We start from the raw sequence: 14,105 nt of genomic DNA, 5'->3' as shown, positions 1-14,105 counted from the left end.
TAAAGGGCAGGGAATAAAGGAGCAAGCATATAGTATATTAACGCATCTTCACATCAGTGCACAAAATTCTTGAGTACATATTATAAAATAATTTTTCTTATTGTTATCCTGCACTTTTCTAAATTGAGAACATCCTTGTATGAAATAAAGGCAGGTAAGAACCTGCAGAGAGGAGAAAATTTATCAAGCAGTCTGAATTCAAAGTTTTATATTAGTTTTATTCTTATGCATTTTTAAATTCACTATTTACAGTGTAATCCCTCTCTCTAACCCAAAGTGACTGGGGAATAGATTAGAACCACAGCATTCTCACCTTACCGCTGGGGAAGGAAACACATAAAATGTGTTTCTTCTATTGTCTGGAAACTCCTTAGACAGTTCCATTTATTAATATCCCCATAAGCTAAATCTGCTGCTCAAACATGTTTTCTTGACATGTCTTATTTACATCCGATAAGCAAAAGTTATACTATATTTTAAGCAATACCGAACGTACCACGACAACACAAAGAAACTAGAAACAATATGATTTTTCTAAGGTAAGATTAATAAAGCAATGGCATGAACTAGGCAGTTTTTCTGCAAGATGACAAACAGAATTAAACAATTGTACTTACACATGGGCTAGGTTTTACTGCATCACTTGGGAAGAAACCAAGCTCTCCTGTTGTTAGATTTCTGCCCTAGGAAAAAAAAAAAAAAACAAAACCCACAAAATTTTCCATTTTTGAGACATAATGAAAATTAATAGTAAATAATAATACATGTAAAGGGAGGACAGTAAGAGCATTTTTATGAGTCTTTAAAATAAAATGCTGTTCTAATAAAGTGTTACTCAACAGTTGTGAGGTTTTTATTGGTGGTTGTTGGGGGGGGGTTTATTTATATAAGTGAGTGATAATTACAGCTGATAACACGAGAGCTCTGAGATGAGATGCAAGAAGAGGGCTCAGAGCCTGCACTGTGATTCCCAGTTCTATCAATGTCTGCCAGTGTCTGATATCTTCATTAACATTAATTATCTCCTTTCAAGTTACTTCCTCCTCAGTTGGCATCACCCTAGTGAGAGCTGCCACTCTGCCACATCACAGATCCCCAAAATGACTACACTACCATGCAGCAGCAGTTACAGCACCTGAGAAATCAGGCTAACTCCCATGGGAACTTACAGCTGATAATTTATCAACCAATTCAGACACAAAGTTCTATAGTTAAAGGTTTCTATAAGTGACGCAAATCATTGGAAATTGGGTGGGCATAAGAACACTAACAGAATTAAAGATTAACTCTCTGTCTATGATATATTCATAATATGTTGCAGATGCACCCACACAACTGGGAGACCAGCTGCAGAAATGCATCTAGAATGGCCTAAACTGAGCCTCTTCTGCACAAATTTACTCTGGGCTTTTAAGGGCCCAAACTGACCTGATCATCACAGACCCATGACTCAGCAGCTCACAGTTCACCACTAAGCTCCCCTGAAGAACACCTCCTCAGCCAGACAGAACAGCAAAATAAAAATCCTTTCCTAGTCCCGGTAAGCATTCGGCTGTGACCATGCTGATCACATTTTTCAGAGCAGAACCGAGTACATAGCTAAAATTTCTAAACACGGACACATCAAATGAAGGCATCAAAATGTGTATTTTGGCAAACAACTGTTTTCACTTACCAGATTTTAAAAGCACATAAATGCCTAACCTCCATTTAATTTAATATACTGACTGTAAACATAATATACTATCAGCATTTGGCAATGAGACAGAGTACTTTACAAGCATTGTAATATTGAAAACTACGTTCACTTTTTCTTTGATGGCATACCTGCAACATAAAAAATTAAAAGGCGAAGAAATACTTCAGAAACAGATATGTAATTTGGGGGGGGTGGGGTGGGGTGTTAGGTAGTTTTGTTTCTGTAACACTAAATGTGTAATTGTACCCTAAATACCACCACACAAAACAGAATTCAGCTATTTCAAACAGGGTGGACCTTAATGTAAAAGAAAGAATTAATGAGGGGTTATGAAAAATTAAAACATTCTTTGATTGTGATACCCTAAGCACAATAAATGAGAGCATTAGTTTCCTGGTGAGATCATTATGCCATTTATCACACACAGATAGTAACCCCAGTAACTGCCGTCTTTACCAAATATACAGAGAAGTGCAGGGGAGGCAGAGGAGAGAGAAAAGCAGTTAAGCAGTATTTAAGCTACAGTATATTGATATGAAAAAAAAAAAAGAATTATGCACAAACAAGGACAATCTTACAGATCTGAAGCTGTGCTCAGCAAAGCTTCCTTGCCCTCCTTCCCACTATCTGCTTGAATACAGGTTACCCTTGGCATACATATATTCTGTTTATTCCTGAAACATGAAACCCTCTGAAGTACAGACTTACAAGCAGAGCTCTGACACAGTCTCACGTCTAAGTGGTACTTATTTACAATACTAATCTTATCTGAATAGCAAGTGATACCAGTCAGTAAGACCAGCCATTGAATGAAATATATTAATGAGAAAAAGCATTTGAACGAGCGCAATTGAACACCAGTTTTGTATATGCCCACACACCACTGCTATTCATGAGAAATATTTATATAAAGTGATAGAAGCCGAACAAGATAACATATCATGCAACATAACGTCCACAACAACTAGAAAGCAGCCAAGGATCAAAATTTGACGTGCTAAGCGACAGACCCCTGCGTTACCATCTGAAAGTGCAAAAAGGGGCATCATTTCAAATGTTCAATAGCGTTTCATAATGTTTATAGTGCTTCCTCCTGCAAGTCAGAAATACAGGATTCTCTCTTGCTGCTTTTCCAGAAATGTATTTGCACACCCTGAAATCTAGAATGAAATCTAGTTTTTATTTGCAGACTTTTAAATGCTTCAATCTGCACTGAATTATACCAAATTATGTTTTTCCATGACCTCAAGTAAAAGTCAAAAATAAAAAAATAAAACTACATTACAGCCACTGAAAAAAACTGTAGCATGCACAGAAAGACCAGACCATGGGACAATACGATGTAAAGCCAGCATTACATGAGCTGGCTTACGTACTGCTAGCAGTACACAGTGATATGAGTAGCAGCTCTAAAACCCAGCAGAGCAGCAAAGTTCATGACATAGCTGTGGTCCATACTAGTTGAATCATTACCATAATACAGACATTATAATGTATACAAATTCAGAACTTGGAAACTGCAATCTACAGGCTGTATTGTAACATATATGTGACTTTCACTTTTAAGTATTCTGTAGGTAACAAGTCAATGGCACTTGCAGCAAAAAAAAAAAAATTAATCATCTGAAGGACCCTGAACATCCATTGAAATGAAGTGGTGAGAAACCACATCATCAGTGGACAGACTTGCATGAGAAGTACAGCATTAAGAAATACTCTCTGCCCAAGCAACAGGCCTACAATTTACTTAGATGTCACCACCATTGCTGAAGGAAACGGTTCACTTTAAAATTTTAAAATGCTCTGTCGATAAGGAGCTCATGAATAATTTGATAATGTCCTTAGGGGACTAGGTTACTGTGTTTACTTCAGAAATCCTAGCTAAATTCATCAAGGCTTGGTGTTATTCATACACAAAACCATGACCTATTGTCAGATTATGACTTCAAAATTTAAGATCTATCCATCACCTCTAACAGCAGCAAAATTATTATGCCATCATACTTCACTGCTACTAATAATTTCTTTCTACTTTATGTTTCTTGATTGCTTACTGTGAGATGAGTAAGCATTTCCCTTGAAGACTGCCCTATAATGGCTTACAGTCATTATAAAAGCAGAAGCAAAGGACTGGACAGAACTAGTTTTAAAATGCATATTATGAACACACTATTACATTGTATTTCTAAATTATTATATTATATCTTAATATATATATTACATGATGTGAGTGTATGTGTGCATACACATTCATATCTATAAGAGCCATTGAAACCCTTCAGTCCATTTCTTTCAACGGCACTCTCAACAAGACTAGAGGCTGATTCACGACTCTTGTACCTGTTTTAATGAGGGAGACTTTCTGAAGCCATTTGACACATTTGCTCTAAATATCCAGGCTGCTGCCTGGTACTTAGCTATGCAATGCCCATTAACTTCATTGGACATGCACAGAACTAGAAATCCAGGATAGCAAAAATTTATAAATTCTCATGCCCTTCACCCATTTTCATTCTGTTTACTGCAAAGTGTGGTGAAGGGAGGAAAGAGACAGATGGAAAAATCACAAACCAAATTACAAACCAAAAGGAAAAAGAAAAGACACTTTAATAGTGCTGCCTCCCCAGTGTTTCCATTTTATATCATAAGTATATTTAATAGTGCCACCTCCCCAATGTTTCAATTTTGTATCATAAGTGTATTTACAATATACTTAATGCCTTTTGGCTGTTTACAGCAGGACCAATAACTATTGAAGCATTAGAAAGTACATCTGTAAGAGCTATTACCTGATACGGGTTTAATCCGCACCAAAAGAAAAGCTAGTTTTGAAAAAGGAAAGAATCAGTCCAGGAAATATCTGCATTCTTCTGGCATACTTGAGAAACATGATTGCCTGAGGATGGCAGGTAATTGCAATGCAAACCTGTGAAACTAGAATTACATTACATCTTATGGTAGGTATTGCAGCACCCCTGAGAGCCTACCCTCAGGTTAAGCAAGTACCAATTTACTCAAACCAAACTCAGAAGAGGAGAGAAATATTCACATCTATAATAAAAATCTGACTACTTCAAAGCTGCATTACTACAGCTGAAACAACTAGTAGTGCTCTGGCAAGGGGTCTGAAATTTCCATTTAAAACACCAAGTTTTCTTCTCTCTGCCTCCCCCAGCCCCTCTTCCTTTTCTTATTTCATTCTGCAAGTGATGTTAGCCAAGCACAAGCTAGGCAAGCAGCACGGGTCTTCTACTCTTGCACCTTGACTGAGCACAGAAAAGTAGTCATGCACAAGCAGATGCACAAGTATCAGCTTAAGAACATCCTTCTCTTTGTAAGCAGCCAGGTGTTTACTGAGGAGAGTAAAATAACTTGTGACAGTATTGGCCCCCCTGTACTACACATTCTCTTTGAAGAAATCTTAGGTTTTGGGTGATACCAGTGAAGAGGCAGAAAGCAAATTCATAGAATTCAGAAATGCTTATTCCAGCCATCGCATTGTCTCTGATTGCTTAGTTTGCCTCTCAGAAAAGTATTTGCTGTTTCATACAGAAAAAAACCCCATACTTCTATTTTCCAAATTTCTTAACAGGTAGATTCATATGTGTACATGGTCTTGAATTACTACAGAACTTACCACAACAATTGCTATACGATCATTCAAACATTAGCATAGCAGAATTTTAACATCTATCAAAACACATTTGATTGCACTTAAACTATAGCTTAAGCATTGCTTAGTAACATGTGGTGTTTATTTTATGTACTGTAAAGAATGACAAAATTATACTTAAACCACACATACTTATCTATTACAAGCACTTGAGTTTCTAAACTGAGAGATGGTTGACTTAAAAATCCATTCTAATATTAAGTCTTGCAGGTCAGCTGTAAATTACTCTAAAACACCTCTTGAATAAAACAGATTTTAATACAAATTGTGTTTTGCAGGTTTTTTTCTTAATACGCATTTTAAAATGCAGATATCATTATCAGACATGAAAATCTGTACTAAGCAGCCTGTGACAAGACAGCTTGTGAGAAAAAAAAATTTCCTGACTGATGCTAATGGAGATGACAATTTCCATTAAGATTCAAATCTATTACTAAGGCTTCTGGGGAAAAAGCCTTATGCACTTTCCGGTTTCTGCTAGTTAAACACGGTGGGATTCTAGCTAAATTCTTTAGCATGATAGGTACAAATAACATAAAAGACAAATTCCAGTAAATTGAGTTGACGGATGCATATGAACATGGCAATAGAATGAGTCCCACAAGGTGCCAATAATTCTGGCTGGTACTAATTGTATTAGTCAGATGATTACCTTCTGGCTAGTCCCAAATGAAGAGCATGCTCAAATGCTTCTCTGGATCAGAACTCAAGATCTTGCAGAACCAAGCCCTACACATAAAACTATGTAAGGCTAAAATTTGCCAACCAATGTTTGAAATAATTTATTTTTAGTGATGTGAAATATCTATGGTCTGCTAAATAACAGGTTTGGGGGGTCTGGTGGGGGGGTGGGGGGTGGGTTGGTTTGTTGGGTTTGGTGTTTCGGGGGTGGGGGGGGCTGATTACAATTATTTACATATTTTTTAAATAGACAAAGCAGTTCTATTGTTTATGACTATCCCCAGTTAACTGTTGTTCAGGATGATGCAGTAGCACAGGAACAGAGCTCACTGACTGTGTCCTGAAGAGTTCGGAGAAGATTCAATCCTATGCGAAGGCCAGCAAAAAAACCTGCACGACCTAACTCGTGTAACAGACCAAGCAGTTTTTATAATTACATTCATTAACTCAATATAGCCTCAAAGAAAAAAGAAAATCACAAAGACAAACACAGGAACAATTCAAGACAACAACAGATGCTTCCCAGTTGTTGCTCTATTAATAGCCTGAAAGTTCTTCTACTTAGCTCTATTTCCATTTATCCAATAATATCAGTAGTACGCAGGATTCTACTATGAGCAATTACGAAAACAATCAAGAAAAATGAGACACACTTTAATGCATTTATCTTTAAAGAGATTCAAAATGCTGTCTTGCATTCAGTTTATAGTTCTCAATTAAAAAGAAATTTCAGTAACAGCAGTAGTGATGTGAATCACGTGATACTCAATTTTGCCATTAATATAATATACTTTTCCTATGTACATAAAAAACTGTCCTTAACTGACTTGAGAGATCATTGGGAAGTTTAGGTGTGGTTCTGTTTCACAAAGCTATTTCTCTCTCCCATAAATCTAATATTTATAACCGGGTTTTGCAAACAAATCTTTTAGTTCTGCTATGTTAGAGAAGCAGCGACTGAAAATTCACAGGACTTTGCTGTTTATGCTTCACTCTCCTTAACTCTTGCAATTTCACCAGAAGTTTTACTCTAAGGCTGCAAGAATGAAGCTTTACACAATATAGGAACTACTGGCACTTTAAAAGTAAAAATAGTTGTATTAGACATTTATTTTGGATAAAATAGATATTCTTTTGTTGTTCAAAAACGAAAAAAGTTACCAGAGCAATACATCAATACGAATTTAATATCTGGGACTGAAGGAATATAGGCATTTGCTAAATGATACAATACCTGCCAAAATAAGCTATGTGCATCTCCTCTAATTAGTTCAACAGTGTCCCCAATCTGGATATGCAACGGTGGACCATCTTGTGTAGCTGGCTGTGGCATTCCGTTGTAGTTTCGAATCACTTGCATTTTTGGTAAACCTGAACGAACAAACAAACAAAAAGGAACAAACAAAACATATATTTTTAGTTAATGACAATTTATAAAATCTGAAGACCACAAAAGTGATCAAGCAACAAACAGACATTACATCTTTAACAGGCACCTGGCTAAGGCAAAGCTTTAGTACTATACCACGTACAACCTAACAGAAAAGAACTACTTTGAAAAAACACCTTTGTCCTCCCTTCTTCTTGGAGTAAAGTTGATGTCATGTCTATGGAGGCTCTTTCCTCTACATGCGCACCCCTGGCTCTGCATAAGGTTCAAATCTTAAGGCTATCTTCCTAGTTCAAGGCAAAAATTGTGATGGACTAGTATTAAAGACACCAACACAGATCATCTATTAGCTTTAGATCAGCATTAGCAAAAAGCCTATTGCTGATGCAAATACGTCCAAGAGAATAAGGATGGCAATCCTTCTAGGCCTCTCATAAGACTTTTTCTTTTTTTTTTTTAAAAAAAAAAAAAAAAAAATTCAGGTTCTGACAATATTTTTGGATACACATAGCAACACCTGGGTCAGGTTAAGGTTTCATTTTCAAGACAAGAACTCTAGCTGCACTACTCCTTCCACATCAATACTGGCTGCATCTAGACAGCTATTTGTGATAATTTTTTTTTTTTTTTTTTTAAAGAAGCAATCCAGTTCTTGAGACACAAAATATTTTCCCCAAAGATTAGTCTCTCTCCTGTACAAAGAATTAGATCACTGTTTGTAACTACAGTTCAGGAGGCCTCCACAAGCATGTAGCAAACAGGGGGCAGGGATTTCAGCCAGAACAAAACACCGTGGGTACTACAACTCCGTGCTCTTATAACAGCATTTAAAAAAAAAAAAAAAACAACAAAACACTAAAAGCATTATGGACAGCTAATGTATTGCACTAAAAAAGCATGCTGTGACAGTATAAGAATACTTGAAATCAAGTGAAGTACCACCCACTCCATAACAAACATAGTAAAAACTTAAAAGCTTTCAGGAAAGCGTATTATTCCACTCTTTATACTGCTAAGGAAAGCATCATTTCAACAGAATAAATCTATTTTTAATTACTCTCCCTCTATCTTTATGTAAAACTTTATATAATAACTTCCCTGTTTTTAAATGCACAAGAGATGTTAAAAACTGCTACAATTAAGTGGGCATATCCATTTATAATCTTAACCAGAAAGTTTTTGGTTAAGTAAGATTTTGTGAGAATGTATATTAATAAATACAAATAAGAGTGAAAGCATGCAAAGTCAAGGTAGCTGGGCTGCCATATTTAATCCAAATTTCTTGCTGGAGAGTCATGATTAACCTAATTCTAACAAGAAAGAATCAGCAGGCCTACAAAAGACCTATTTCTGTCGCAAGATCACTACTGTAATTTAGGTGTCAAGAAACACAAATTTCCACAATCTCCTCTAAATTGTATGAAACATGAAAGAGATCACCTTCAATAATTACTACTCCCTGTACTTAAGAATAAATCCTAACCCAAAGTGCTGATGAAACATTAAGCAAAGTAATACCAGCTCTTACATAACTCAACCCAAATGACACCGTAACTTTTACTATTTCTTAAAGTTATCTGGCATACTTAAAATGAGCACCTAATTATTAGTAAGCCATTATTCCACTTAAGTAAATACTAGACTTTGCTTAATTTCTCAACTGAAGGCTGTCATGCTTTCAAATACCGAGTCAGAATCAACAAATGCTGCATCTATCCACTGCGTGGCAAATAGAAGCAAAGCTGCATACATCTAGCCAAAGCTGACAACTTTGTACTAATGCAAAGAAATGCTCTCATCACAATATAAATGATTATTCTGCTTATGTGATAAAGAAACTGTAACCATGCACTCACCTTAGAGACTTACTTGGAGTCAAAACACACAAAATGCACAAAAAATTATGCACATTATGAAACCTTGTATCAGGTGATTTAGTTTATCACATTTTCAGTGTGCAGATACAATATACTTAGAACACCCCTTGTATTGACCTCAGCAGAAGATAATCGAGAAATACTCCCATGCACTTTCCAGTGCAAGTCCTGGGGTTTTTTAAAGATACGATACTGCTGAAAGTATTTATCATAAACATGTGTAAAATGACTTCTTATTTCTGTTTCACTGGTAATTATGATCATTGGCATCTCTGAAAACCAGGCCAAGAGAACGTGGGAAAAAAATTGTGCTGCATCAACTAGCAGAAATATTCAAAAGGTAATACAGAACTAATCATGTTAAAACATATCATGCCTAGAACACTTGCGTATAATCCAACGTGCTTAACTCTGTAAAATCCTACAGCCATTTTGATTATAAAATTCTCTTGGCAGATACAACGTTGGAAGATTTGATCTAACACCTCCTGACATCACTAGAAATAATCCTATTCATTTAAAGAGGCTTTCAGGTTAGGGTCTTAGTCTTAATAGAGTTCATTATCTTGCTTCAGATCCTTTCTTAAAACTTCTTTACCATAATGCCTACAGAAACTGACAACTACAGCACTGATGTGCTACAGCTGCTCTCTACTACAGTGAGCACAAATCTTACTCTTCTACTTTACCACCTACTTTTATCCAATTATTGTCTTTGGCCTACTTAGGAGGTCTTTGTGCTCAGCCTTGCCTTTGCTATGAACATACCCTGCCTAGCCCAATGTATAGGCACCATCACCAGACCTACATAAACCAGCACCTGGACTAACAGGGATAGATGGCTAGGATTCCCATACCTTACAATAATACAGAACAACGCTGCAATTTCACTAATTACTTCCACTCACCCACTTTAGTAACAATACTGTGTGCTAGCTTCAAGGCCACTGATAAAAGATGTACGTATAAACAAGGGAAAGTATCTTCTGGTGCTAACAATTTAAGCACACATCAGATTTGACTCACATTCTGAAAAGTACTTTGTACCTCAAAGTACAACAACTGAAGGTAAACTCACTCTCCAACAACAGGAATGTGAGTCACAGAGAATACATTCTTTTCCATATCAGCACTACCAGACATGCGTAGACAGTCTATATTGATCAAAGATTTAAAAGCAGTGAATGTGCAACTAATGTGCTTTACTCATTGTATGAAAATACCATCAAGAGGACCTGTCACTATTACGTGATTTTAAACATTTTTTTAAAAAAATCAGTTCTTCCAGGAACAAAAGACTAAATGAAATCTTTGAATTAATCAACCAGAAACAAGCACATACTCTTCTGGAACAGCTGTTTTTCCATGGACAAATGTTTTTCTCACAGAACTTCCCTTATATCACAGTTAAGCATGGAAGAAATAAGTGGGGTACAGAAAAGTTAATAAATTGAGGTAAAGAGTCAAAGAGCTCTGAACAGAATACTCAATTTTCTTTTCACCATATAATTACAGATTTTATAATAGTAGCTCAGAAACAGTTACTAGATTAACATTGAGATGGTGTACATTTAATTGGACAGAGCCTGGTCAGCCCTTCACCTCCTAACCTATATAAGGTACACTGGGGTATGATGGATCAAGTCCCATCCATCATTATCACAGGAACCAGCTCATGCTATTTTTCAGCTGTTTAGCAAGCTCATCCTAAAATTAATTTATTTGTTCCTACTGTTCATTTTAGAACTTTATTCTCTGAGTATTAAGGATCTTCTGCTTTCCAGTGTAAATTAGTTCACGGCCAACCTATATCCATCTAGAAGCCACAGTCTGCATAGTTCTTTTCCTTGTCTGCATTTATTTTCATAATGTAGTCATAGAGAGCAATCATACCCCTTTTAACCTTCATTTTGCTAGGCTAAACGAGCCGAGTTCCTTTAGCCTCCTCTCATAACAGATCAATTCCTCTGAGACAGCATACCAACTGCTTTACTGAAGCTCAGACAGACAAGACCTAGAATATTTTCCTTGCCTATCTCAAAATTTCATTCTTAATAGGCACATGGATTCATCACAAATATACTCATTAAGAAAGTCCCGAGTACTTGCTGTAATGTAATAATGCAGACAAGCAGCAGAGGTACATTACAGAAACCTGAAATGTTTTAAGTCTAATTATGGATTATTTGTGACAGAAACAGTATAGAAACATTATGCATTAATGACTAAAATGTGAAACATGATAAGCATTAGAGACACTACCATTGTGTTGTACATAGCTGTGGTACTGAGAGTATCTGACAACTGCAGAAAACTGGAAACACATCTGGCACAAAAATGTTATTCATCAATATGTTCAAAAGCAGACAAAATTCCAAAACAAAGGGCAAGGTCAGGATTTCAGCCATGCATTATTATAATTAATGTTAAAAATCCCACTGGCTTCCATGAGGTCAGATTTCCACACGATGGAAAGCTTTTGTCAGGATACTTCCTAATTTAAAGATGCAAAACCAGTCTGGCAGTTTCCAGCCTTGAAACCAAAAAAGCAAACCAACTCACTTATTCCACCATTAAATAGCTCAAATTTACTTCACTTGAAAACCAGGAAAACCCCCAGATTTTTAGAAAAGTCTTTGTAGCCAAGCTCTGGGTCACAGACCTAACACAAATTGATGATCTAAATTGTAGCTCATGAGAAAAGCAGAAAGCATGCTAGAGTCAGGGTTTACAAAGTACCAATTTGGCTACATTACAGAAAACCAAAACCTTTCATAAACCATACCACGCATTTGAGTATTTAATCTCAAAGTTATGAGTCAAGGAAGAAGGTTACATTCTAGAATTAACATAATACACAATAAGTTCGAATATCCAATATATATGGAATTATGAGAACATATAAACAAACCACTTTTATTCCTTACAGCAGCTCTGCATTTATGAATGGCACTGAATGACCCTCAGTTTCATGCAGAGATTCAAAAATGTTATTTTTTCCTAACAACATGCATAATACATGACCTGTGATGACCTCTATCTGTCAAAATCTATTCCAGCATCTGTTATTTCCAAGCAACGCAGAACATGGTTTACGCTTTGGGCAGGGATCATTTTAACACACAGAGTAATGACATAGAGTATCGGAGACCTGGGTTCAAAGGTGAATTTGCGGATATACTATATACTACTAGCAAAAAGACAAAAAACCATCTTTGTCTGCATTAAATATCCATTTCTGGTTAATATGAGTCTTGAAGGAAGACTTCCTTTTTCTCTAGGGAAAATACAGCCTAGTCACCAAATATTTACAACCTGATCCAAAAACCACTAATGTAATCGAAGAAAGCCTCCTGACTTCATGAAGATCTGTATCTGAAATAGAATTTCAGACTACCTGACAAGGCCACATCTTAATGTTTCCAGAAACTCAACACAATGACATTTGCCTTTCCTATAGGAAATGACATTAAGTCTTACCAATTCTGCTCTTTCTTTCACCAAAAGAACATATTGGGTGTTTATTTGGACACTGAGCTTTCTTTAAACCTTTTTGGTCCATAGTTTTCTAGCTTCAAAAATAGGGAATGCAGCTCTGCTGAGGAACAGACTGACATTTAGTGAATGATAAGCCTTCTATAGCAAATACCAGAAGAAATACTCCATCTCAAATCTCAGAGCAGGTGCATCTCCAGCCATCTTCAGCTTCCAACCAGGAAATGAGGGCAAAGTAACCCATGGCAGTATTTCATTGTCTCATTGGATCAAATGTCTGAACAGTGACCCACAGCATCATGAATTATTTTAACCACACAAACTAAATACAGATGGGCAACGGAGACCTTGTATTTAAATAAAAGTGAAGAAATCCAAAATTAGTATCTACACCACAGTAAGTAAAGTTAGATTGTGAAGGTTTCAGATCAAGGACCATAACAGCAGATGAGAAAGCAACAAGGAGTTACAATAAAAAAAGAGAGGGAAACAAATTGTTTGAATAAGGACAGCAGTGTGAAGAGCAGGTGGACAGTTATACCCACAAATCTGAGCATCCATGACGCAAAACATAAGCTTTGCCACATTTTTGGCAACATCTTGGTCCAATAATAGTATTATTAAAAGCTAGCTAAGGAGAAGCTCTGTTCTGAGCATGTTACAGTCATAGGACCCATCCTGCACCTGGGTCAGGGCAATCCCAAGCACAGACACAGGCTGGGGGATGAGTGGATCAAGAGCAGTCTTGGGGAGAAGGGCTTGGGGGTGTTGGTGGATGAAAAGCTGGACATGATCCAGCAATGTGCGCTCACAGCCCAGAAAGCAAATTGCATCCTGGGCTGCATCAAGAGAAGCGTGGCCAGCAGGTCGAGGGAGGTGACTCTCACCCCTTTACTCTGCTCTGGAGAGACCCCACCTGCAGGGCTGTGTTCAGCTCTGGGGCCCCAGCATAAGACTGACATGGACCTGCTCGAGTGGGTCCAGAGGAGGCCACAAAGATGATCAAGGGGCTGGAGCACCTCCCCTATGAGGACAGACTGAGAGAGTTTGGGTTGTTCAGCCTGGAGAAGAGAAGGCTCCGAGGAGACCTTATAGCGGCCTTCCAGCACTTAACAGGGGCCTACAGGAAAGGAAGGGAGGGACTGTTTATCAGGGAGGGTAGTAATAGGGCAAGGGGTAACAGTTTCAAACTGAAAGAGGGGAGATTTAGATTACATATTAAGAAGTTCTTGACCGTGAGGGTGATGAGACACTGGCACAGGTCGCCCAGAGAAGCTATGGCTGCCCCCT

General features: G+C 37.2%; 1 protein-coding gene across 2 annotated transcripts in view; it reads right to left on the bottom strand.

Moving 5' to 3' along the window:
• VAV3 (vav guanine nucleotide exchange factor 3) overlaps positions 1 to 14,105 on the bottom strand; it is a 175,909-nt gene that overhangs the window by 26,221 nt on the left and 135,583 nt on the right. For both annotated transcript variants that reach the window (XM_086462617.1, XM_086462618.1), the window contains exons 20-21: positions 7,288 to 7,424; positions 618 to 683 (exon numbers count right to left, since the gene is read on the bottom strand). In XM_086462617.1, the coding sequence (XP_086318743.1) occupies positions 618 to 683; positions 7,288 to 7,424 (203 nt within the window). The remainder of the gene's footprint in view (positions 1 to 617; positions 684 to 7,287; positions 7,425 to 14,105) is intronic.

The sequence above is a fragment of the Leptosomus discolor genome, chromosome 3 (genome assembly GCF_034619465.1).
Source record: "Leptosomus discolor isolate bLepDis1 chromosome 3, bLepDis1.hap2, whole genome shotgun sequence".
Classification (NCBI taxonomy): Eukaryota; Metazoa; Chordata; class Aves; order Leptosomiformes; family Leptosomidae; genus Leptosomus; species Leptosomus discolor.
Note: the sequence above shows the minus strand (reverse complement) of the source record. Positions and strands in the feature narration are given on the sequence as shown.